This window comes from Fundulus heteroclitus, chromosome 8 (genome assembly GCF_011125445.2).
Source record: "Fundulus heteroclitus isolate FHET01 chromosome 8, MU-UCD_Fhet_4.1, whole genome shotgun sequence".
Taxonomy (NCBI): domain Eukaryota; kingdom Metazoa; phylum Chordata; class Actinopteri; order Cyprinodontiformes; family Fundulidae; genus Fundulus; species Fundulus heteroclitus.
The window spans coordinates 8,927,038-8,954,556 of NC_046368.1; the positions used below are offsets into that span (position 1 = coordinate 8,927,038).

At 39.7% G+C, this 27,519-nt stretch overlaps 1 protein-coding gene across 2 annotated transcripts in view; it reads left to right on the plus strand.

Moving 5' to 3' along the window:
* igsf9a (immunoglobulin superfamily, member 9a) overlaps window positions 1–27,519 on the plus strand; it is a 90,188-nt gene that overhangs the window by 45,906 nt on the left and 16,763 nt on the right. For both annotated transcript variants that reach the window (XM_036140073.1, XM_036140074.1), the window contains exons 8-14: window positions 1,080–1,225; window positions 4,468–4,610; window positions 8,081–8,221; window positions 10,460–10,576; window positions 14,962–15,112; window positions 16,477–16,588; window positions 23,152–23,342. In XM_036140073.1, the coding sequence (XP_035995966.1) occupies window positions 1,080–1,225; window positions 4,468–4,610; window positions 8,081–8,221; window positions 10,460–10,576; window positions 14,962–15,112; window positions 16,477–16,588; window positions 23,152–23,342 (1,001 nt within the window). The remainder of the gene's footprint in view (window positions 1–1,079; window positions 1,226–4,467; window positions 4,611–8,080; window positions 8,222–10,459; window positions 10,577–14,961; window positions 15,113–16,476; window positions 16,589–23,151; window positions 23,343–27,519) is intronic.

The following is a 27,519-nucleotide window of genomic DNA, read 5'->3' on the forward strand; positions in this document are numbered from 1 at the left end:
AGGAGGGAAAGATGCTTCCTTCCTTCCTAAATAAAGAAAAAAGGGAATTGGAGGAAAAAAGGGAGGTAGGAAAGTGTAGGAAGGAATGAATGAGTGACAGAAGAAAACAATGAAGGATGAAAGGAGGAATAATTGGAAAGGAGCAAGCAAAGAAGGCAGGAAAGATGGAAGAAACAGAGGAGGGAAGAAAGAAAGGGGTGAAAGAGAAGAATAAGTGAAGGAGGGGAGGAAGCAAAGACAGAAAATCTAAAAAAAGAATGTAAGGAAAGAAGGAAGAGGTAATGATTTGTCAAACATCTTTGATTCCAAAGCACAGTTCTGATCCAACGTGAGAAGAGCTCTGTCCCTAAATGGGATTTTAAAAAATGTTTTTGTTTTGAACTTTTTCTTTCTTCTCATTTGGAAATCCATGTCTGAAAAAAACAGTATGCCCGAAGGCTGTGAAGGAACAACAACAACAACCTGCCTGTAACCGACACTGCAGCCAGTCTCTGCACAGGGAATCAGAGCTGGGGTCAGCTCACAGAGCAGGCCGGCAAATGGCAGCCGTTCCTCCTGTGTGGATGTGCCTCGGTGGGGAAACGGCACATTGAACATGGAAGATTTACTGCCAGGCAGGACGGCAGCACGTGACTCCACACGGTCCTGCTGCTGCTGCTGCTGCTGCTGCTGCTGGGAAAATAAAAACACAAGCTAGCGGTGACTGGAGGAGCAGGGGGAGCTGGGAATGTTCCGTTCGCACCTTTTCATCTCTCCATCAGCTTGTTGTCTTCTGCTCCTTGCTGGTGGTTCCCCTGGAGAACATCTGCAGTGATTCTGTCAGACTGTCTGAGTGCAGTAATAGAATAAAGCCTCATAATTAAATGAGAGTAAAATGCTTTTGGAGCTAAAATGCAGGCGGCCAATGTTTCCCCACCAACTAATTCCTTTCACACTTCTTGATTAAGTTATTCATTGTTCTTTTCAGAAACAAACAAACCTCTGCTGTCGGGGGTTTTGACTCTTATCGGAGTTTATTCCCCCCGTTGTTCAGATGTTTATGTTTGTTGTGGCTGAGCGTTGCTGTGTGTGCTCTGCAGGTCCCTGAAGTCCCGTGTGCGGATCCAGGTGGATGGAACTCTGCACATCTCCCGTTTAGTCCCAGAAGACTCTGGGAACTACACCTGCGTTCCAACTAACGGGCTGCTGACCCCGCCGACTGCCTCCGCCGTCCTCACTGTGATGCGTACGTAACCGGGCTGTTCTGCTGTCACCCTGAAGTCAAAATACAAACTGGAAAGAGGGAGTTTCTTAGCAATATTGACAGCAACTTGGATAAAAGTGATCAAAACTAGAGATTTTGAGAGGGTTTTATTTTGAAATTACACACCAGAACTTGATGAACTTCTGGTGAGCAGCAACCAGGGGTGTTCTGCTATCACCCCGAGGTGGAATCAGTGACTGGAAACAGAGTTTTGTAGCAATTTTGAGAGCAACTTAGATGAAAGTGACATTTCATTGCCTGTGGCTGTTTGGTTTCAGCTGCATGATAGGAGATTAGAGCAGACTTTAAATATTTTTTTAAATTAAATAACCTGTAACTAAAGGTGCTGTTTTTGCCGGTAATCAAAGAAAGAAAAATTAGCAAATCAAGAAAACAAACAATCAAAGCAAATCAAGAACGAAAAGAGATTGAGAATGCAGGCTTCGATGTCCTTCTTTCTTCTGTCTCTATCTAACCCTACTTTTCAAGTCTTTTTCTCGCACTCTATCCATAAATCTTCTCTTTGGTCTTCCTCTAGACCACCTGCCTGCCAGTTTGAGCCTCAGTATCCTTTAACCAATGTGCTCACTATCCCTCCTCTGTACATGTCCAAACCATCTCAGTCCGGCCTCTTTGGTTTTACCTGCAACACATCTACCATGAGCTGCTGTCCTGCTGATGAATGTATTCCTGATCCTCTCCATCCTCGTCACTCCCAAAGAAAACCTCAACACCTTCATCTCTGCTACCTCCAGCTTTGCCACCTGTGTCTTCCTCAGGTGCCACCGTCTCCAAACCAGACAACATCCCTGGTCTCACCGCTGTCCTTGTTCACCTTTCCTTTCATTCTTTTTGATTATCTTTTAACACGCAACACTTTTCTCCACCTGTTCCAACCAGCTTGGACACGTTTCTTCACCCCTTTTCTACATTCGTCATTGCGCTGGACTGGTGAACCTAAGTACCTGAAATCCTCCACCTTCTTTATCCCTGCTCCATGTAAACTCACGGATCCACTTGGGTCTGACTCATTCTTGCATGCGTATTCTGTCTTGCTGCGGCTAACCTTCATCCCTCTCCTTTCCAGGGCAAACTTCCATCTCTCTAGGTTTTCCTCCACCTGTTCCCTGCTCTCATCACACATCACAATGTCATCTGCAAACATCGTAGTCCAGGGAGATTCCTGTCTAACCTAATCTGTCAACCTGTCCATCAGCGCAGCAGACAAGAAGGGGTTTAAAGCGGATCCTTGATGCACTCCCACTTCCACCTTGAACTCCTCTGCCACAACCAGAGCACTCCTCACCACTCTTACAGCTCTCATACAGGGTCCTAAGCTTCTAGCCTTGCTACCTTACCACCTGGTATCCTGAATATACAGAATGTCCAGATTCCTCCTCTGCACCGCGTAGCAAACTAGCTGTTCCTGTCATAGACCCAACAATCAAAGTCCCTCCTCTCAGTCCAAGCCTCTTCCCTTTCCTCATCTTCCTCTGCCTACAGCCATGCCTTCCTCCTTTACCCTGACCAACAGTAGCCTACTTCCCACCGGTTCCCCGCCTGTCACCAGTACCGATGTTGGTCATTGTTAACCTGGGCCTCAACCAATCTGGTATGGAGATCATGTCCTTGATTCGCCTTGTAAATGTAGCAGAAGTTTTGGCATTGGATGCCCTTGCTGATGCAACTCTGCGTTTACACAGGCATAGGAGCAGCACAAACAGGACGCAGCACTCTGGGCCCTCTTTTCAGCGGTGATTCAGTTTCAATTTTAGTGTTTGGGAATAATCTCTTTAAACGCCTTCCCTTTAAGATGCAGTACACTCCATCATTCTTTATGATCTCTCCATCACGCTGGAGGACTGTCTCCACTGATACAATCTGAGGTAACACGAGGAGTGACGCAACAGAACAGCGCAGTGTTTTTCACTTCAAGCAGCAGGGAGCCCTGAGCGAATTCCCGATACAGTAAACGACGACAGCGTAGCAGATTAAAGTAACCAACCCATAAATAGCACAACGGATGCAAGTCCTTAAATAATGGCTATCTGACAACACCAATTACACCTTACTACACTGGTGTGCACACTTCCCATTGATTGTTGATAAAGACCCGAGTTAGAGAGGGTGCTTTCTGAATGCATATCCTCTTTGCTTTCCCCAGGCCCAGAATGCTCTTATAACGGCACGGAGTAAATGCTGCACAAGGTGCAGTTTTTATTTGTGTTGGTTGGGTTTTAGGCAAAATTGACTCATTAAAATGTGCCCTTATCTACCCATTATAACAAGGTTTGTGATCACCTTGAGATAATTGCTGAAAACAGATAAGGTCACCAAGCAAATAAGAAAAACCGGAAGGCTTCCGTGGAAACAATTTCTCATGCCAGATTTCTGTGCTGTAATCACACAGCAGTGAAATAGGGGTGGACTGATGACTTCACAGGCAGTATCTAAGAAACTAAACAGAAATAAGGAATATATGGCACAATATGAATGTAACTAAAACCCATTCTGCACTGAAGAAAGTCTACAATGTTCAAAATGTAGCTTTATTTTCATGCATTTAATGGAAAAGTCTTTCAAGGTGTTATGTTGTTTCTCCTTTGATGGGTCGCCAAGCAGTCTGTGAATGTACGGAAGAGTACAAAGTTTGATATACAGTAATTATTTTCCAGGTTTGCACAACTATGCAAAAGGGAAAGAAGGTATAAGGAATAATGTTTGTAAACTAAATTGTATAAATGTTTTGTCCTTCCATTTAAAATCATAGTTTTTTGTGACCCAACCTCTAGAGGAAAACCTGCAGTTTGTTCATAGCGACCATTTGCTTTTGTACTTTAAGAATGGAGCAACATTTTACCTTAAATGTGCAGAAACCCTCTACTTTAATATGTTCAGTTTCTAAAGATGATGAAAAATAAGGTGGCTGTTGTAGAAAGCGCCGAGTTTTCAAATTTTTGTTTGTTTGTTTGATGGCTAGCTGTTTTCCTATAATTACCTGTTTGTAAAGAAATGCTCATATAATTAACTGCACCCTTTTCCCTGCAGTTTCAGCATTTTCCTGAGTACATTCATATAAAATGGATTATCCTCAGCTCTGTTTGTTGTCAAAGTAAACAAGTTATAGAACACAGTTTCTCTTGGCACATAAACAGCAACTTGCATTGAAATTATAATGGATTTTATGACTTCCAACAACTGATTTTTGTTTTAACTACACTCAGACCCAGCCAAGGCTCTCCCAGTGCCCCAGGAAACATACCTTCCCACAGGTATGGGTGGCGTGATCCCCTGCCCAGCGGCGGCTCAGCCTCCACTGCTCCGTGTGGATTGGATCAAAGATGGAGAGACTCTGGATCTGTCTCTGGTAATTAACGGCCAATAATCAAACAATTATGTAAAATATCCTCAAGCGTTTCTCAGTCTAAACTATAAGCATATTTCTATTCTTCATATTATGTTGTTAATAATACTTTAAATGAAGGTGAAAGGTAAAGTGACTGAACCTCTTCATTTTCTCCCAGCAGAGCTGTATTTTAGACTGCTGAAGCTGTGTTTGAAGGATTTGCAGCTTCAGGCTGTGAAGCTGAGTGAGGAAAAAGAAAGTGCAGCCTTGCTTTTTCCATGGTATTTAGGCAGAAAGTAGCAGCTGGTTGCTGCTAAATAAAATCAATTATTTTATTGATCATGAGCAATTGTGACCCCCTAAAATGTTGTAAAAAACTGATTTTGTTTTCAGTTTCTTGTAATTTATCTATTCTTTGATCACATTTCAGATAATGAAAAAAAAGCTGTTAGCAGGCATAGATGAGCTGAGAAAATAGAACTTCAATTTATAAAGGATGAAAAAGAAAAAGATATCCAAGCCAACCTGACCCTAACTGTGACTGAGCTCATGTTTGGAAAGTAGAGCTTCCTTAGCGTCACACCTACACCTGATTATCCTCCAGATCTGTAGAAAAACTATAATCCTTACTTACAACCTGTAGGACAACATTAAGTAGGCTAAAGGATCTCAAAAAGCAGCGCAGCACAACATGATGTAGAGCTACTCAAGAACAGGTGAGAAGACTTTTGGTCTCCAGGAAACCCAGTTAGAAATAGAAATACTTTAATTGTCCCACGATGGAGACATTTTGGTGTGACGGTGGCAAAAAACGTAGCCAGAAGACACCAGACTTACACACTATATTAAACAATATAAATAAAAAAGTAATTTAACTTAATGAAAAAATGCTGAACAATTATTATTAGATAATATGGCATATTAAGGTAAATTAGGGTCATTATTGACAGATAATTATAGTTACTGGTGTCATTTTTGCTCAACAATCTGAAACATGCGAGTCATTCTTGTATAATCCGAACAATAGAAAAAAGGAGTACGCACTTTCTTTTTACCATGATTGTTTATGGTCAAGCATCAGATTACTGAAAACTCATTGTTTCCTGCCAGAAACAAGCTTGTCTCTGGTAGGAAAAGAGACAGGCATGACTCCAAAGATAATGAAAGCGTAACACCAGTTTCTTGCATCTTTTCAGTCATATGTTGACTGTTTTTATTTGGGGAGGAACTTGTAGTCTGAGGTTGGAGGGCCTGCTTGCCATCATCAGCCTAAGCTTTAGGCTTTCCTACAGAGTTTGGTCGTTTCAGGACTCTGACTGGGCCGCTCTAAATTCTTTATCACATCAAAAGATTACTATAAGCATAAATCTTCCAGGGGTATGAATTATTCTGGAATTAACTATATATATATATATATATATATATATATATATATATATATATATATATATATATATATATATATATATATATATATATATATATATATATATATATATATATAGTAGGGCATCCTCACTGACATTCGCTCTGTCTGTGATGGAAATATCCTCCCAAGGCCATTCAATCACATACATTTTAATGGATCTGGGTAATGTGTTCAGTCTTAAAAGCTCTGGAAGCAATCCCTCAGGAATTCCTCACCTCTGTGGTCCATTTACTTTAACTTCGATCTTTTACCCACGCTCATTGGGGAAATGAGTGGAGGAAACATTACGTATTGGGAAACTGGAGCAGGACTTTCCTGCATTCAGAAACCTTTTGTCCCTTTCACTTTTCCTGATTGGGAAACCACATTTCCTCTTATTGGTTTATTTTGATGTAAAAGTTAAGCTCAAAAGTTGTTTTTCTTGAGAAAGTCCATGGTCTGGTGTTACCTCATATCTCCACATGCTGAGTTTGACCCCCGTCCACTTCTTTAACACTTATCCTGAGCTGTGGTTGTATCGGTGAATGAGATGCACCGCAGGAGATTCCTGCAGAGATGGACACTGTGGCCCGGAGTCAGGCTGTTATTCCGCCAATTATTCCAATCCTGCCGCGTTTGTCACGAGTTTGCACGGCCACAGTGATACTTACAGCTTCAATCCACAGAGAATAATGGCACTTTTGGCTTCATTAAACTGAGTGGGGAACTTTTTAAACACAGTGAAAGCTTTTCACTAAGGCATAATGGAAAAAAATTACTTTGAGTGCTTTTAATTCTGTTTTTCACAAATTGATCTTGAAAACTAAAAAGAACATTTCTGTTACATCTGCTTGAAATAACCAGAACTTTAAGATTTTTTTCCTTTTCCTGTGAAAGAAACAGATAATCACTTTGTCTTTTTGTTTTATGTTAGTTAATATCTTTTTATCCTTGTTGGATAGATAAACAATGCATACTTTAAAATAAAACTTTCATTGATATCCATATTTTAGTATGGATCTATGGCAGGTCCAGAAAACCTTTAAACTAATCTTAGAAATGTTATCACTCCTCCCACACATAAGTAAAATGTATTATTATTATTATTATTATTATTATTATTATTATTATTATTATTATTATTATTATTATTATAGTAATTTAACTCAAAGTGAAACTTGTGCCTTGTGTTGGCTTGTCACACACAGTTTGATGCATGTAAACCAATTATTTCCTGTAATTTTTATGATAACAGCTTTTAACAGCATTCTTGACAAAACCTTAAAATTGTGGTCCTTAGAAAATTAGAAAATGAAATAAGACAAATAATTTTTTTTTTGTAATACACAAAAAAGAGGTCCAAATTTATTTATTTATTCCTCTTTTTAATAATTACCTCATTTATTAATTTTTATTATAATTGTCAACTTTATTTATCAAATATGTAGTTTATAAATATATTTATTTATGCCTATGTTTTAATATTTTGTGTTTAATTCTTCCGTTCAATATTTTAATCCTACTTATATGTCTGCTCTTTTTTCCTTTTCTGTATGCATTTCTTCCTCATTATGCAAATGAGGAGGGGCAGTCTTAAGGGGACAACTGCTCCCTATTGGTTGGTTAGCATCAGCCTTCCTTAGCCAGAATCTACCCCCTGCTGCCATCATGGCCGCCGCCACGGGGCGCTGTCACTAAGTTATCATGAGCTGAGGCATTTAGCAACCAGGTTTGAAAACATCGCAGTGATTCCAGATTTACTATCTGTCGTGTGGACGCTCTGACTGAACGCGTGTTTCATTAAGCGGCTCACATGGACGCAGGTGTTTGGAGGCGTCGTCCCAGTTCCCCCGACACAAACTACAGCCCCTGTGCCAGGTGCTCCCATTGGGCGAGTCCAACAAGTTTCAGCTTTTGGACTGAATTACTAAAACAACTTAAATTAGCAGTTCTAGCTTAACGAGATGCACCTCCACACAGAAAATTGTATATATGTGGACATAACCTTCATGAATGCAACTGCACCTTTCTTTCTTTCTTTGTTAGATATGGAAGTGGTGTAACAATTCTGCTTTTCTTCCAGTATCCTGGATGGACTTTAAAAGCTGACGGCTCTTTGGTCATGGCGACTGTCAACGAAGATGCTGCAGGCACCTACACCTGTACTCCATACAACAGCTACGGTACCATGGGGTCGTCTGGGCCCACCAGAGTGATTCTACAGGTCAGTATGCACGTAAAGCAACCTGCGTCACCTTCTAGCAGCATTCTGCAAGGTCACAATTAATGAGACTTGTCTGAAAGCTCATCTTAATTAGCATAAGAGTAAATACATTTGTGGTAAAGGTTTACACTAATATATTCTGAACTAAATTCCCAGTTCCAAGATCTACTACTTGTTTAAGTTTATTGAATTGAAAAAGAGTTTTTTTTATCTTGGTAGTTGATATCATTCATCAAACTAAATATTATTATTGTCATTGTAGTATTTGCAGTGTTGTTTAAGGTCCATCAAAGATCAGTTATCTGTCTATCTCACTTTGTTCCTCATTCAACTGTTCAGTTATCCCCCTTTTTTATATCTATTGATTTGCTCCTGTTCTCTTTGATCAAATAATGGGACATTTAGTTTAGACAAATTCCAGTGTTCCTTCACCGTCTTGATAACTGGAAAGTGTATGGAACGACATTTCATTAATATCTTTGTCTGGATATTTGCATTGGCTATAGAAAATATGAATACTTCTTACATTTTTGCAGTTTGTTACCTCACAACTACAAAGTGACATGTGTTTTATTGGGATTCTGTGGGATCCATTTAAAAGAAAAGAGTGCAGAAAAATTATGCACGTTTAGAAAAATATTTAGCTAGAAATATAACGGCCTTTTGACTGAATCATTCTGACACATGGAAATGCTTTGATCTAAACATTTCATTATTGGTTCTGGCTCTTGGTCTGTAGGCTCAAGTCTTTTTCATCCTATGAAAGGTTTTCTTTCATGAACACCGTGTATGTAGCTACACCCATCTTCCAATCAACTAAGATCTTACCATGTCCCTGCTGAAAAAGCATCCCACAGCATGATGCTGCCACCACCATATTTCACAGGGGATGATGTGTTTAGGGTAGTGTGAAGTCTTAGTTTTTTTTTTTTTTCTTTTACCTCACTTTGTATTTAAAGGGCCAAGAAGTTCGATTTTGGTCTTATCTGACCAGGGCACCTTCTTCCACAGGTTTGTTGTGGGCTTGAGGAAGACGTTAAACAGGACTTCTTATCTCTTTTGTGTTTATTCATCCCGCTCTTCCATACAGAAGGGATTTGTGGAGAGCTCAGCTATTAGTTATCCTGTCAAATGGTTCTTTCACATGTGAATCCAGCGTTGCCATAGGCCTCCTGGCTGCTTCTCAGATTACTGCTATCTTTGCCTGTTATTGCCATGCGTTGGTAGTTTGCAGCCACGCCATTTTCTGTATATATACAGGTGGTCTCTACTTTCTAATAAGGTGAGTTCTGAAAGGAAGTTTATTGCAGTGGGTTTTATTGAGGGTTTTGAGTGAAATGCATGACAGACCGTTCAGGTTTTTATTTGCAGAAAAAAAAATATATAAACATGTATTTTTTCTTTCCACTTCAAAATTCTCCTTCATTTGTGCTTGAAGTACACTTGTCAAAAAATAAATAAATCAAAAGAGCCAGGCAAGCTGGCAGAGGTTTTCATACGCTTCCGATTCTGATGGCTGGGACCTGTGCCGTTTATTGTTGCCTCCGATTTATTTTAAATTTCTACACCCTGACCGTAAGGCGCATAGACAGCAGACAACCTTCATTTAGGCTTTTTTCTCATTTTTAAAACAGTTCTTGCTTTTGGAAAACAAGTGCACGGAGACCTTGGTTCTGGAAAATATATCTAATTGCTTTGGTATGACGTAGCTGAATTTGGTCTTCTATGTTTTCACCTTACAGCAGCCGTTTTCCTCTAAACTGAACCCTGTTTCATATCACCAGAGGGAGTCAGTCAGTTCATATTTGTCATGTAAAAAGACCAGTTCTGTTGCTATAATGTTACTTATTGGAACATATTTATGCATAATGCTGCTTCATAGGTATAGAATGAAGCAGCTATAAACTAATATACTCCAACTATTATAAACTGTCATTAAATCCCTCCCACTATAATTAAATCAAACAGGATTGCTTCTGTCACTACGTATTAAAAAGTCTATACAGAAACAGCGTTTTATTGACCTTTTCCCGCTGACCTGTAGGGAGCCTTCGACATTAATAGAAGTCAACTTAGCCTGACTACAATGATGGCACTTAGTGGGGGAGTTAATTGTGTGGATAATCCTCTTGTTATTAAGATAATCTTGTCCTCTGCGGCAGTAATCCGGTCTTGAAATCCATTGTTTTGCATTGCTGCAGTGTCCTTGAGTCGGCGTCTTATTTTGGCATTTCGCAGGACCCCCCATCATTCAGCATCACTCCGGAGAAGGCATACAGACTGGACGCTGGGAGGAAGCTGCTAATCCCCTGTCAAGGAAATGCAGACGCAACAACTAAAGTGACTTGGAGCAAGGTAAAAAAAAAAAAAAAACCTGCAGCACGTTTGAAAATGAACAATAATATTAAATCATAGCATAAACAATATTTCCTCTCAATTAAGGATCTGATATAATTATTGCATAATATATATATATATATATATATATATATATATATATATATATATATATATATATATATATATATATATATATATATATATATATATATACATATATTTTAAATGAAAAGGTAAAATAGCAGTCGTTTTTTATTTTTACTTCTTGGAAAATACTGGGTGAACATTGAATCAGGCGTACCATTGCTGCTTTTCCTTCTAAGATACAAAAAGACACTAAGTCAGAAAGCTTCTTCACAAACAAGCTGAGAAAAGACAATAGAAGCTCTGAATAGGACTGGAAATGCTTGCTGTTCATCGCTGTCACTGTAAGATTACCCTCAGCTTTCTTCTGTCAACTGGCAGCCATGTTGGGATTCATTGCACTGTCGAACTGTGCATTTAACAGCAATGATGTTAAGCTATGGCTCAAAACGTTGTCAGAGTAGTAGACTTGATATTTTTCGTGAAACAACTGAGACAACTCTTCACAGGATTTTAGGGACGTTAAAGGAAATGTTGCTAAGAAACGCCCTTTTTGAATTCAATACAATTTTATTTATATAGCGCCAATTCACAGCACATGTCATTTCAAGGCTCTTTACAAAGTTCTAACCCAATCAAACCATACATATTGGTCATAAAGTTTCCTCTCTAAGGGAACCCAGTTGATTGCATCAAGTCTCTCCAAGCAGCATTCACTCCTCCTGAAAGAGCGTAGAGCCACAGTGGACAGTCATCTGCATTGCTGATGGCTTTGCAGCAATCCCTCATACTGAGCATGCACCATCAATCTATCTGGGTTATGGGCTTGAACTCAGAACCTCCATGTTTGTTTTACTCAGCTCAGCTGTGCATGTTCAGTTTTTTTTCCTTATCTGTGCCTATAAAGATTGAGTTATTGATCAATCCATCCTTTGTCTTCCACTTATCTGAGATCAGGTCAAGGGGGTAAAAGGTCCCAGACACCTCCCTTTCCCTGCCTAAAACTTCCAGCTCATTCTGGGGGAACCCATGGCATTCCAAGATCAGATGGGATATCTATTTCCTACAGTGGGTTCTGGGTCTTCCCCAGGGTCTCCACCCTGGGGACGTGCCTCCCAAGGGGCATCAGTATCAGATGCCCAAACTAATAATTTTTTTAATGGTCTCTTTAACTCTAAAGGAAGCACTTCATACCTTGCCTTTCTCTTGGTCGCAGAGCATTCCACAACTTTTTCTAGTATGCTGGCAGAAAAGCTGACGTATCAAAATGTCCAAATATTTTTAATGATCTTCGACTTCTGGCTTCAACATCCTTCAGCTTGGACCACAGAATCACTCAAAGAAATAAAAATTGCAGATTTGCAAAGCTGGTCTGTTTTGCAGCAAATACTGTGACACATCTGTTCAAAAAGCATAATAGAAAACGGACAACACTAGACGGCTGAAGAAATATGACTCAAACAAGATACCTATGCCGTACCTGGACAGACTAAATAAAAATGTTCTGCGCTCCTAAAGACTCCACCTACATAACAAAATGTATTTAAGGACTAAAAAAAGTAGATTTTGCTTGATTTGTTCCCTTTAGGACCCCCTGGATGTAGAATCTCCCCCCCCCCCCCAATATATAGGGAAGTCCAGCCACCCTGCGGAGGAAGTAAATTTCTGCCATTCCTTCCTGGGATCTCAATCTTTTGGTCATGATCTATAGCTAATGATGATAGGTGAGGGTCGTAACGTAGACGGACCGGTAAATCCAGAGCTATGTTCTTTGGCTCAGCTCTTTCTTCACCACAACGGAACCATACCCACATTACTGCAGATGAAACCCAAACCCTGTCTATCTGCTTTTCCACTCTCCCATCACTCGTGATTAAGATACTAAGATACTTAAACTCCGCTTGAGGCAGAGACTGACCCCCAACCCAGAAGGGCTTATCGCTCTGCTGTGAACTGCTCCTCTGCACTTTGGAGATTGTGACCTGGAGAAGCCAACAGCACCAAATCAACTGCGAAAAGCAAAGATGAAATCATGAGATTACCAACAAATTGAGCCATCTGTTGGTAAACATTTAATTATAGAAGTGATTTCAACTGACTGTCAAATTCCTGGGGAAATCGCCCTATCTGCTCCTGTAGGGTTTAAGAGGTAAACAGTGGCCAAGAGCTCTTGATCAGTTGACCTTGATGGATCATCAGCATCACCAAGTGGCAACACCTTTATGAAAGCAGATATGTTGCCATTTAGGGTTAGGGTTAGCAATCGGTTATATGATGGAGCTTGATTATTAAGGGCTTTATACATGAGAAGGATAATTTTAAATTCTATTCTTAATTTAACGATCTATCTGTCCATCCACCCACTCATCCAGCTATTTGTTTAATCGTCCATCTGATCGTCTGTCCTATTTTCCTGCTAAGTTACCTAAATAGATAAAACATGTATTTCCCACAGTTCTGTCCTACGTCCATTTGACTCATAACTCATTTTTTTGCACTGGGGACTTGCATCTATAAATGTATTCAATCAAAAGCGGTGTTAAGGTGGCACTGCAGCCCTTCTCATTCCATAAAACTGTACTTGACCTCAGCCCGTGGGTTGCTGTAGCTGTCAGAGCAATAAAACGTAGGAGGCGCGTGTTTAGATAGAAGCTGGCAAAAACTTCGTAGCGGCTTGCCAAAGCAGTGTGTTCAAGGTTTAATAACCTAATTTCTAAATCCTCCCAGAGTCTCTCTTCTCTGGACAGTGAGAGGTAGAGGTTTGGGTTGTTGGGATTCAAGCTGCTCTCTGCAACTCCACAGCATGATGCAGTTCAGTCATTTCGTACACTCGCCTTTCCGTCATCCAGTAAAAGCCCAAGAGGTTTTACACCATCCCCTCTGAACTTATGCCTTATCCACATTGCCCATTTCACCTGGATAAAAACCACATTACAGGGATAAAGGTCTGACTACCCTGTCTGCTGACTTGTCCACAAAGGACAGTGACTACAGAGACGCACTGTCCAAAGTGACGAGTGCGGCCACAAGTGGAAGCTCTTTTAACCCGCTGAGATCAGTGCGTGAGTGTTTTTTCCACTGTGGAGGTTTTGTGAGCAATTGGTTTGGAAGTCTGCACTTGAAAGAGCCACTTTAGCACGCTGTCACAAACAGATTTAAAAAAAAAAGGCTTTGAATCCAAGCTTAGGCTTAGTACACTGACATTCAACGTAATGGTTTGCACATGACTAAAGTTACCTGCCATAACTTTGGTGTAAATCGAATCCAACAAATGATCTGGCACAGAAACGGTCCTTAATGAACAGTTTTGTACTGTGATCATTTCTCCAGGTTGGAGGTTGAAGTCTCTCTGCTGGCAAAGTTTCAGAAAGTACAAAAGAACATTATTTTTTATTGGCAGTATTTTTCTTACAAGCATTACATTTAACAAGTTAGGAATTTTACAAAAAGTGGATAGCACATCTTTCTGCACCACTGAATTTGTTGTATTTAGTTTGAAAGTGACCCGACTTTCTTTAATTTGTTCATATTTATCTCAATCATACATTTTACACATTTTCTCAGGTTGCAACCACAAACATGAATGACTTTCATTGGATTTTTATGTGATGAGCCAACACAAATCTGCAGAAAATTTGTCAAATGGAGGTGCTGGAGTAAATCCTTTTTTTCAAATATGAACGTATTTATCTAAATCGAAATGTCTGTAACAGAGAAAAATAAAACAAAAATCCAGCAGCAACCAGAAACAGGACCCTAGAGTTGCATCATCCTTCAGCTGATCATATAGTATATGCCAAATTTACTGCTTGTTGGAGCTGAAACCCTATTTTCTGTCTGTCAAACTGCGTTATCTCTGGGATTTCCCATAGACACAACCAAAGAAATGAAAACAAATAGTCTCTATCATGGACTCCTGGCACTGCTTGCAACAAAGTTACATGTTGACAAAACACTGGTTCATCCTATGAGTCTATGAGCCTTTCTATGGCTGAGTGACTCATTGCTCAGACTTAAGCAACTTAAACAAAAACTTCCCTCTGAAAAATGTGTGGTATTGGACTGAAAGTGGATGAAAAACGATCAAGTTTGTAGGAAACCAGAAGTACAAACTCTGGAGAGCTGCTGATCAAATGCACCTTAAAATTTTACAAGTGAGCCTGGATCTTTATAACAAACTATAAGTAAATAACTGACTGAACTATACACACTTGTGAGCTGATCATTAAATGCCACTTGGTGATTTCTCTACTTTATGCTGCTTGTATTCTCTTTTACCATTTCTGTATAAATAATGTTGTTGTTTTTCTTTTTAGGTTGACCCAGTTCGTCTTATTTCTTACTCCATCGAACCCAATGGCTCTTTGCTGCTGCAGCCCCTGATTAAGGACCACCAGGGGGAGTGGGAGTGCACCGTCTCCAACCGTGTATCCTCCATTAATACCTGCACACAAGTCTTTGTCCTGGGTGAGTGACAACTTACAAATATCGGTGCGCCTTAGCTGATTAAAATATCATCAGGAAGTTAATTCACTTACAAAATGTGATTCAAAAAAAATTTATAGTCATTTTATTCAAGAGTTACTGTGAGTTAACTATTTTGATTACTATGGCTTGCAGCTAATGACTATCCAAAATTAATATTTCATGAGACCAATAAAAAGGAGTTTTAAATGTAATGTTATGTTATAGGAGACACAGTTATGGGGACGACTGCAGACTCAGTTCACCTGCAGCAAATCAGAGACGACCTCCTCAAGCCACAATAAATCTTTACTAAAGACGTTGGAGGTTCAAAACGATGTATGCAAGCAGTGTAATAGAAAGTTTGGTGGAAGGAAAAAGTGTTTTAAGAAGGAGTGAACGCGCAACAGAAATAGCTGCTGTGTGGGGATTTAGATGTGTAGGTAAGGCCTAAACCTAGAGGCAATGGTTCTTGCATGTAAACTAAGATTTCATGATAAGGAGAATACATAACACAGCTTAATGCTACACATTCCCAAGCTATTTGCATATCCTGACATCAAAAACTCATTGTCCTCTGTATCTTGCCAAACACATGCAAATAAGGAATACAATACTCATTGAGAGGAATTAAAGCTTGTACTTTTTTATAATTTGGTTGTTTACTTCCTCTTCTAATGCCACCCTGAGAAACTACCCAGGTTGCTCATATACAAACTCCACTGCTGTACTCAATACGTGGTTGAGGCCAGAAGTTGGTTTCAAGGTTGGTGTAGCAAATGTCTCAAGCTGCATTTATCTCTGTTGCATGTACACCTTCTTACGTCATACTTTTTCCCTACACTAAACTTTCTTCCTGGTTATGTAGACCATACTGTAACTTAGCATTAATACACAATTTCCGTTCCGTTAGCCATTTGTTTGACCATTTTAAAAATGTATATTCTCGGCGAAACATCATTTTGGGTCTTCATTAGCTGCAATCTATAATTATAAGTATTAACAGCAATATGCTGGATGTATACTGGATCACTCCATGCGGAGTGGATCTTTTTACTGTACGTGTTTCCCTTTTTTGATTGAATTTGTAAAATATATTAACTGTACAAGGACATTCAGGTTTATTAAGATGCACCTATATAAATGTACCATGATTACATGAGCAGTTTACTTTTTTAGTTCGGACTCTTCTTTTCTAAAATCTCTGTATACCTGTAAAAAAAAAAAAAACACGGTGCTGTTGCCTCCGCTCCGCCTCCAATGTATAAATGCGGTACATCAAGAGATGGCCTCTAAACTTTTGCTCCATCAGGTAGCTGAAGTGCTGGCCGCTCTCCATCAACTCCTCTCCTCTGGCTCCATTACAGGAACCAGTCCCCATGCGGCTTCTTCGTTGTCCGTCTCTCCAGAGGTGAAGCAGGCCAACTTATCCTGGGAGGCAGGCTTTGATGGAGGATCAGCGCAGACATTTTCAGTTTGGTGGGTGTAAAGCCTCCCACCTTCTTCCCGGACTGTAACCATAGCAGCCATCGACAGCCCCTGTATTACTCTATTGATCTCCGGGATGAGGAATTCATTTATCTGTTATCACCTCTTGGCAGCTACAATATAAGACGCTGCTGTGAAGCGTAACTTTACAATGTTTTGGCCAATACAAGGTTACTGATAAAAGCCTGCATAATAAGCTTGCTTTTTTGTGAATCAGTGTTTTTGTTACCTTAGAAATCACACGGTTTATTTGCTCTGAGGCTCAGAAACCTACAGATAACAACCTCATTGACAGAAATCCTTTTGAACAGATCTAAGCAGGTAAATAAAAAGGTCTTGCATCATGAAATCTGTCTAAAAGGAGGCATTAAAAGCAGGTTTTAATGGGGACAATAGAGGTTCTGAAGGGAGGGCATGTTCCTCATTATACAAACATGGCTTTCACTTTCAGAATAAAAGCATTTTAATACATCTGAAACTTCAAAATATAAGAAACCAAAACTATACAACGCCTTGCAATAGTATTAACACCCCTTGTCACGTTATACCCAAAGACTACAATGTATTTTGCTAGGATTTTATTTCCTAGATAAACATAAAGAACTAATTGTGAAGAAGAATAAAAAGCAAGAGTAAAGCAAGAGTAAAATACATGTTTTTTAAGTAAAAAATGTGGAATATGGTCCATAGATTGGGATCCAATGCTCTTTGTTCTAATACCTCTGATAAATATATAGAATAGCCAACTGCTTTAAGGAGACCACCTGCGTGTAATATAATCTCAATGTATGTTTTTAACGTGTCCTGTCTGGCAGTGTAGCATTAAGAATTACTGTCTCAACACCAAAGAGATCCCAACAGATTTACTTTCACAAGTGGAGCATTACTGCTTTCGCCATAGTGCTCCGTTTGATTTATATATGCAGAAAGCTTCATTAGATGTTATTTTGGGATTATTTTACGTTCAATGGACACAGGAAGGAAAAGGTAAAAGAGAAAAAAAGGAAGAGAAAAAGATGAAAAAAATGCTAAAAGGAAGACAAGGTGACAAAAATAGAATAGAGGAAAAAAAGAAAATAAGATAACATCCCCTGAGACTGCTTTGAACCCCAGGACCCAATGCCTATCCCCAGCCCAGATGTAGTGGCACATCTGGGCCACTACATCTGTAGTGGCACAGCAGCAGTGTGTTCGAGTGAACACCCAACAGTTATGTCTGATTTGTTTTACCTGAGCTGAAAAGGAAGGAAGGGGGGTGGGGGGTCTAAACTAAATTTTAATCTGTTTTGTTTTATTCTTGCCAATCTTGATTTGTCTGTTGGATTTCTTTAATGACTGAACTGAACTGTGGAGAGTTGAAGATTCATCTGAGTTTGATTGCCCTCTTTTTCTTGCTGATATCTCTATGTCACAGATATGTTTTTGCAACACATTTCAGAATTTCTCTTATCACGGCGCTGCTCTGGAAAGGGATTCTTTTGTGGTCATTCCAGCAGATATTCTCTGGAAACCAGTTCCTTGGGCAGTGAACCAGTTATCTTGGTAGAGGAGAGAACTAGAGGAGATCAGCAGCAACACAGAGAAAATGTACTGGAGTATAACACTACTAATTGTCCAGTCCCTCCTAAACAAAGTGGATGAACTTCAGGCAAAAGTTAAGTTTCTGGCAGCATATAAAAGCAGCTGTCTTCTGGCATTCACCTATGCATGGGTGAAGCAACGTGATTTGGACTAAAATATGGAAACTGATGGTTTTGGTACTGAGTCCTACCTGGACAGGGACCAGAAAAGTCACTGGATGCAGGATTGTGTCTTTATGTGAATCTTGACTGGTGTAATAACGGTGGTTGTGAGAAAATCCCTCTTCATTCTAACACAAAACCTTAGATTACTAAATAAAATGGGGTTATTATTATTCAGAAGTACACCTGTTTGAATCAGGGGAACATGGAACAACACCGGGGACTAACCAAACAAATGGAGAGGGAAGTCAAATTGGCCAAGTGTGCCTACAAAGATAATGCCGGCATAATTTTAGTGAAGAAGTGTTTGTTTTTGGAGTTCCTGATTTTAATCAAGTACCACATGAATTTATGCATTTAGTGTTGAAACTCTTTTGTGGGGTTAAAGAATGTCCTGAACCTCATGGTATTGGTGGATGTTTTAGCTTCCCGATGTCCACCAAAGAGGTCCCTTGGTTCCACTCGTGCTCCCCAGGGTTATATCCATTCGCCTCAATTATTAGTTTTATATACAAGTGACTGCCAGAGCAGTTTGCATGCGACTGTGTCATTGGCTCACTCCTTGACAGGGAAAACTTTAAACAAGGCCTGGTTGTAAGTGACTTGTTAAATCAGTGCAACGTTTCCTTTTTTAAACATCAAATCGGAGATAAAAATGTTTAGACATTGGAAAAAGGCCTACAATGATTTCTTCAGTAAAACTCAATAACCAAACGGTTGAGTTGATTCCACAGTATAAATACATGGGGATGGTTAATGATGACAAATTTAGTTTTGAGCCACAGGTGGAGTCAAAATCAGCGTATGCACTTTTATAGAAAGCTGCACACCTTAAATGTCTGTTCTGTTTTTATGAGGACATTTTATCATTGTTTTATCGAGTCTGTTCTTACCCTTCTATCTGCTGGCACAGGTCACTTTCAGTTTAAAACAAGAATGGTCGGCAGTGTATTGTAAACCTGTGTAGTAAAATCGCTGGCATACCCCCAAATGAACTATGTGACCTTTTCAACACCAGAACTGCAGAAGCTAAAATCGTCCTGCAGCCATCATTCATGGGGAGAATTTCCCCTGCCAGCTTCAGGAAGGAGGTACAGGATGCCACGCTGTAGAACAGACAGGCTCAAGAAACCTTTTATTTCTGCTCCTGTCAGCTGGATGAGCAATGTGAGGATGTGAGATTTGTTGTTTTGTGGTTATGTAGTTGTTGGTTTTTTTTTATTTTTTTGGTGACTGCTTTCTGCCCAGCAAATTTCCCCTCGGGTAAATAAAGTTTACCTTGACCTTGATTTTTATTTTATTCTTTTTAAGTTTTCCTACAGACCTTCAGTTGGATTTAGGTTTGGACATTGACTGGGTCTTTCTAACAGATGCATATGCCTGAAACTAAACCATCAGTGTTCTGGCTGTATGTTTAGGGTGATTCTCCTTCTGAAAGGCGAGCCTCCACCTCCTGCCTCAAGTCTTTTGCTGCCTCTAAGGCTATGTTCACACTGCATGGAAATGCAACCCAAATTCAATCTTTTTGCCCATATCCGTCTTTTTCGTGGCTGTCTGAACAGCCCAATTCTTCAAAACTTCATTGAACACTTCTAGAAACAATTACATTCGCCATTACTTCCGTAAACAGTGCGCTGCTCTGTGACGTCCTTAATAACCTTCTGTTATCCGCGCATGCGGGTCGCTTCGCAGGTCTCAAACCGTTCAGATAGCAGTATGATGGCGGTCACATTTAATAGTAATATGAACGGCCAGCCCAAAAAATGCTGATTTTATCAAAAAATCGGAACTGAGCATCAAGGCAATCTGTAATCCTCAGGGACTGATGTCTTGCGACTTTTAGACGCGTCTCATGTTTCAACACACTTGAATCCAATAATTAGGTCATCAGCAGGACTTATGAACCCGACCGCCATCTGAGGAGGAAAGTCAACCATTCAGGTGTGTTAGACACATGAACAGGCCTCTCTAAATGTTGGAATACACGGCCGTCGAGGACTGGAGTTTGAAACCCTGCTCTAACAGGTTCTCATCCAAGATTTAGCTCTATCCATCTTCCCTTTAACTCTGACCAGCCTTCCTGACTCTGCTAAAGAAAACCCACCCACCAGCATGTTTCATGGTCAGGGTGGCACGTTTAATGTCATGTGCAGTGCCAAAAGTGTTTGGCTTTGATCTAATTTGCCCAGAACACATTTCCTCTACATATTGTGTGGTCCTCAACCCTGGTCCTCAGAGCCCACTGTTCTGCATGTATTGGATGACTCCTGACTTAGAAGCCAATGCACATCCATCTACATCTGGTCTGGATGTAGCTACAAATTCCCAAAAGCTTCTGAATGTTTTGCCCCTTGGTATCTCAATATAAAGACATATGCTCTTGTTTAAAAGCAATGGATTAGCAGTTGTTTTGTCGATGCAGGTCGGCTATTTCAGACATTCCTTTCCTCTCATCATCGAAAATGATTCTGTCTCTGCTTTTGTGTGATTTTTGTTTGTAACATCTAGGCTGAACTGAAATTGCACCTGCGTATATCTGTCAAAAAAGATAACTGCATGTTTTTGTATTTCACCCCATTTACACTTTGTTTTCAAAAGCGTCCTATTGTTTTCTGACTGACATTAACATTTTTCACTGGTTTTGAAAAGGCAAAGTTGTATCTTTTTTTTTCCCATGAAAGCCTGCGATAATTGCATATAGCTTCAGATGATTGTATTTGGCCTCAACTAGGGTAGAAACGTCCAGTTTCTTCTTAACATGCTCTGCAGACATATCTGCACTCCATTGTGAAGATATATCCAAAAGCTATGACTATAGGACAAGAAAGGATAAAAAAAACTTGTGTTGTTTTGAACTGAAATTTATTCCTGTTTTTTTTGTTTTACCTTAAAAATATTGAATTATGCCACTTAAGTTAATTCAGCTTGCACTTAATGTCTTGCAACAAGTTTTTGTCTTTCTCCCTTTTATGTTTTTGTCTTAAAGAAAAGTCTTATTATTATGACTGACTTGAATATTTTCCTGTAGCTCTGAATAGGTGAAGCCCTGAAGGTCAAAGCTCTGGTAGAAACATGAAAATCACACTTAATTGGAGCTTCAAGTTCTTTGTGCAATATTTTCGATCCATCAGCGCTGTCTCTGCCGTGATATCTCGAGCAGATGATGAGCATGAATGATTAATGAAACCTACTTTCCTGTCATGTTTCATACAACCAGACTCCCAGAAATTCCTGCTGCTGTCAAAAAAAGGTGGTGTGGGTGGGGGTGGGGTCGATGTGGAGCACCCAAATGATAGCAAAAAGCATGGGCCAAAAAGTGAGGATGTTTAATAATACAAAAATGATTGTTCAAAAATATGAACTGAGAATCATGAAACTTTTTAAATCCAGAAAAAAAAAACAGGAACATGGATGGAAGACAGTGAGGGGAGAATTACACGGAGCAGGATTGAGCAGATGAGCAAGCAATGACTGAAGAACCAGAGAGGAATATCTACTAAGGAGAATTTATGAGTGGAACAAGAAATCGAGACTAATGAGCAGAGTGGAAGCAGCTGAGAGTACAATCAGAGAACACAGACAGAACGAATGAGAGAGAATGAATGGCAGAACAGGGGCTGAACACAGACCGGGGGTCTCATTTTTAAAGCAAAACATGGCCTGAAACTTGTGTACGTCACTTTCCACTCAAATGTTTTTCTCTCGTTGGAAAAATGCATCCTCCTTTTGGAGATGGGGAAATTGGTGAAGCAGATGGTACAGTGGTGAATTGCACAACATTGTATGACATTGTTGTGACTTTGTTATTGGGGGCGACCTCATCTCTCCTGGTTTCCCTCCTATTCAGAATGTTCTAGACGCGCAGCCTCCTCCAAGACAGGAGGAATTTCAACATGGAGCATAGCTCTGTGAGGGTGTTATTCAGCCATAAGGTTCACCTTTTAACAAGTTCTTTTAATGGGGACACCATTTGTGTTTTTACCTCTGATTTACACATTTAATAAAGTCCTTTCTGGGATATTTGTCAATAGTTTTGTTGCTTTTTCTCCATGGTTGCCATCATTAACCATGAAATAACAATGACCAGCAGAGTCATTTAAATATACACCACCATTCATGAGGCGCTTTGCATTAACCACTTATGGTGTGTAGAACATGAGGCTGAACCTTGTGTACTAATGTTCAGGTACAGCCATGATTTATAAAGTCAAATAGCTTGCTGGTGTATATGCCTATGATTTTATAAATCTAGTATAGATCCTATGCAATGTTTTTAGAAATGAAACCCCAGAAACCAATAACTAGTAAGCTACCAGAACACAATATAAGAATGATTCAAAACCAACAGAGTACTAGGAAACTTGGAAACCGTAAGAAACCAGAAAGTAAAGATAATACAGTACACTAAAAGTTGGACTTTTGTCTATTGGAGTTTGATCACTTTCAAACTGCCAATGTGAGGATGTTCCAGAAATAAAACTCTGTTTCCACAGACTCAGTTGAACAAAGGAGAGTTTTATTATAAAAAAGACATATCAAAAACTACAGATCTATGCAACGATCTGGTGGAATCGGGAAGCCGAATGTGGAAGATTTCCCTAAGAACAACAAACACACCTCCCTTTTTATAAACCTTTCAGATAATACATGCACCTTCTGAATGTGATATTTGTTATCACTCAGTAGACAGCCACTGAGGTAGGAAGATGCCACAGTCCAACTACTACCAAAACCTGATAACCATAGTCCAACACATGACAGCTGCTCTTCTGTTCTCACTCTTCCTACCCCGGTCTCTCTCTGGCTCTGCAGGGTGAAGAAGATTTCTGCTAGCGACAATGACGGGAAGCAGGACTGGTTCTCCTTGCCTGTTCCCTCCTCCTCTGGCACCAGCCTGCAGGTGTCGGGCCTGTCTCCTGCAACCAACTACCAGTTCAGCATCCTGTCTCAGAATAAATATGGAACAGGACCCTTCAGTGAGATTGCCACTGCACGGACTTTGGGTCAGTACAATTTTCCTAGTTTCCTCTCTGTCTCTGCAGTTCTGGAACATGGTGTCTAAAATGGAATATTCTCATTATATATAGCTGAAGCTACAGCTGCACCACACTATTCAATACCATGTGTGTTTATTTGTATTTATAAATGTACTCCGATACCACTTGACCTGATACCAGCGAGAAAGGAGCATTAATTTTCTTTAGCCTCGTAACCAGCGGTATTACTTCATAAAATAAAAGGAAGCCACATAAAAAGAAGACAACGTGCGGTAGCTGGATAGATCACTTAACAGCACTGGGACATTGAACAGCCATGTAGTAGAGGAGGAGTTATGTAGCAGTGTTGTAACAAAGGTGATAAAAGTACGACAAACTGTAAATTAAGTTTGGCACAGTTGCCATGAGGAGGAACAAAATCTAACTCTTTTAACGCAGTTTAAGCTCATTTGTAATGGCAACGGGAAATGGCGACAACAGGCTTTTCAGCTGACACAGAAGAAGCAGAGACAGCCAGACAACAGAGACTCTTACTTAATAAATTGATCTGTATGACCAGCCATTATCCGTTGTTTACAATAAGTGTGCTAGACATGAGGTATGAGATTCCTAGCCACCACCACACCAGTGACAACTTTGCGTGAACTACATGACAATGAAGAAGCACATTGAAAGCCTTTAGCAAGACGTTTCGGCTTGACAACTGAGACCTGGAGGAGCAGTGTTAGCTTGGTGTCCCTCCATTAGCTTCATCGCAAAATAAACAGACAAAGATTTTACACTGCGGAGTCATCTTGCATGGAGATCAGCGGTGGGCTTCACACAGTAGCCAAACTATCACAGATGTTTAATGACATGCTCCAGAGGTGTTCATATTGTGCTCTGGGATTATGCTAACACTATGATAAAATCCATTTATTAATGCTATCAAACCTCCAGTTGAAGGTTAGCGAAGGACTACAGGAGTGGGAGTGATGCTTTGGTTGTTGGTCGGAAAACCCTTGGACATTTTAATCACTCCTCATTAGCCTACGCTCGAGCGCAAGAAATTCAGCTGCAACTCAAAAAGCCAATTAAAGACTCCAACAGGCCTTGGAGTCTTTCAATGTGCTATTCCACCAGAGCCGTTGGAATAGCACATGCTACATGTTACAGATTCTCATCGAACAAAAGACAGCCCATGTAATCTCCAAATCTGAACATGAACCTCCAGATAATCTCACCGGTGGGCACTTCAGAAAACATTATTGCTGTGCTGGCTCCATTTGAAGACCTGACACCAAAAAACAAGCGGCTCTGATGCATTTGCATTGGATGCCGTCCGTGCTCCGAATGTGCTTGTGAGACTTAACGTGATGTAAATCATCAAAACAATGAAGTCATCATCCGCTACAATTGTCAGGAGCCGCTTCACTTAAGTGGAGAAAAGCCCCTCTACTGCATTTTAACTGTACTGGAACCAAGGTAAAAAGAAATATTTCTGTCTTTATTTGCTTAGTATATCACAGAATATAGTTAAAATAACTCTTCATTATGACTTATGACTAAGCTAAAATATATTACAATTTAACTTCCATCCCTTTTCCGAACCGCTTAACTTAAATAATGCAATTACATAGTTTCTATTAATAATTGCACTTAAGCTAACATGCTACATAATGAACTTAATTTATGTCAGTTGATAATATATCATGATATTCACTTAAAATTCACCAACTAGCTTATTAGCAAACAATTACGCCATTATTTTCTCCATTTTAGGCTTTTTCTTCCTCAAATATCAACATTTTTATGGAGGTCAAGAAAATGCTGAAGGTAGAGCTGCAGAGGGCATCTGCAGTAGAGCAAAAAGATTAATCTAGAAGACCTACCTGCCAGGAAGCCTCACAAGGAACAAGTTAGTTGGACAGGGTGTTTGAAAAGTTAGCAGATGAGCAACAATCTTCTTCACTGAGCCCATGCACCAGTTGGTGCCGCCAGTCAGGGACCTACCTTGGAGAGACTACAATTGCTCAGGAAGACAACCCACAGCAGTACTTTGGGGTTAATAACGTGCGGCTCCCCACTTCAACAGAAATATCCCACAGGTACCTCTTAGATCCATGTAGCAGACTGGGAAGTGGAAAGGGAGAAACTTTTTAGGTCAGTGTGACGCATTAGATGAAAGCCGGAAAAGAGTAACTGCCAATAACGCAGAAATGGTGCTTTTCATCAAGGAAAACTTGGAGCCTTGCTTTGTTAAAACAGGGTTAGACCTCAAAGACAGACTTTATAGATAACATAATTTAATGTCAGCTGCTCAGCACCATTTTATGTTTGTAAAGTTATATATTTTTTAAATTTCTGTAAAAGTTGTGGCAATGCTGAGTGTTAAAAAAAATCCAGTACATTTTAAAATGTAAGCTATGTTTTGTTACACTGTTTGGTTCTATTTTAGTAAAATACAATACAACTGTGGCTATTTCTGTTTAATGTACCTAGTTAAAATTAAGCATGTTCAAATTAATTGTAAGGAGTGTATGGCATTTATTTTTAGCTACTCTTATCAGCACTCGGTATCAGCAAGTGGTTAAATGTGAGTACTTGAACTCAAAATTGATTTAAAACACTGTATTATTGGTGCATCCCTAGCTGGAACCAAATATTTACATACACTGTATAAAAAAAACACTTCCTTTTCCTTTTCTTTTCTCACTGTCTGACATTAAATCAGACTAAACTGTTCCTGTTTTGAGGTCAGTTAGGATTACCAAAATTATTTATATTGGCTAAAAGCCATATTTCTATGTAAAATCCAGTATTGGTTTTATAAATATATATTCTGGCAAACGCTAATAACATCACATCAAAAATGAAAGCGTTCTCATAACCTTGAATTAGTAGTTTATAAATACATAGGTGTCGTGCACCCACATTAAAGTAGCTGAAAGGGGACAAACGTGTCAGCCATACGCGTTTTCCCCATCTGTTTTCCATATGAGGACATGCTATCAGTGGAGGAGTAGAAACATTATGTTTCAACAAACAAGCAAAGATGACTGTAGCTCATTCTATTGGCTGTTTTCTGCTGAAATGGAGGACCATCCACACTCTTTGCCCAGCGAGAGGGAAATGAAAAAAATAAAATAAATAACCCGGAGAAAACGAGTGTCTATATTGGCGCAGCTATTATTACCAGGTGGAGATAATTCATATGGGAGCAGGGATTAAAAACTGATGCAGAGGTTTCCGGCTTTTTGCTGGACAGGTAAGTTAAGGTAAGGTAAGACGGACGGACGGACGGACAGACGGACGGAGGTAAGTTAATTCAATATAACAGTGAAGTTTATTTTTGACGTCAGAAAAAGGGCAATGTAGTCCAGTAACTACTCTGTCCTCCCCGGCAGAGATGGCTAGTTTGTTCATCTCCATCTCCCTCTCAGAGAATGTGTGTGTACACAGGGGGGCAGAGTGATATCAGCTGGTTCACGGTGTCCATAGTGCAGTGGTGTGAGCGGGTCTCTTGTGTTTATAGTTGCCTATTTTAGAGCCCAAATAAGCGACTGCATGTTCAGAAAGGAACCCAAAGCAATGCAGAATTTACAAGTGACTTGGCAACAGTGCGAAAAACCATTTCACACGATGACCGTAGCTATTAGCATTAGCTTGGCACCAAATACATGGAGGACATGTTGACATGTTGATGGTGTGCCAGTGTGAAAATCTTACACACTTGGCCTTTAATGTCAGATTTCATGTCAAATGGTGTAAAACAAAAAGTTGTCATGGTAATGCAAACATCTAGTAAAGAATTGCTAAAACTGTATGTATATCTTTTGACTTATTTGTGCATGTTTTTAATAAAGAAATATTTTTTTTCATTATTTTTTTAGCCTGCGCTGATCTTTATTGTGACTTTTTGAAATTACAAGCATTGCCAGCAGCAGCTATATAAACTTTAACAAACTAGGAAACTTTATAATGACTTGCCCAAAGGCTAAAATAAAACTTGGCAGATGTGAGGTCAGTAAGTGCATCTGGGCCTGATGTCTTTTTATATATTATTTGTAGTCTTGTTGGTGGAAGGATTGCACCAGTTTTTTCACTGAATAAATATGAAACAATATTTTTTCTTTTATTTTTGTATTAATATATAATGGAATACCTGCACATCTACAGATCCTAGCTTTACTGGGCAATAATT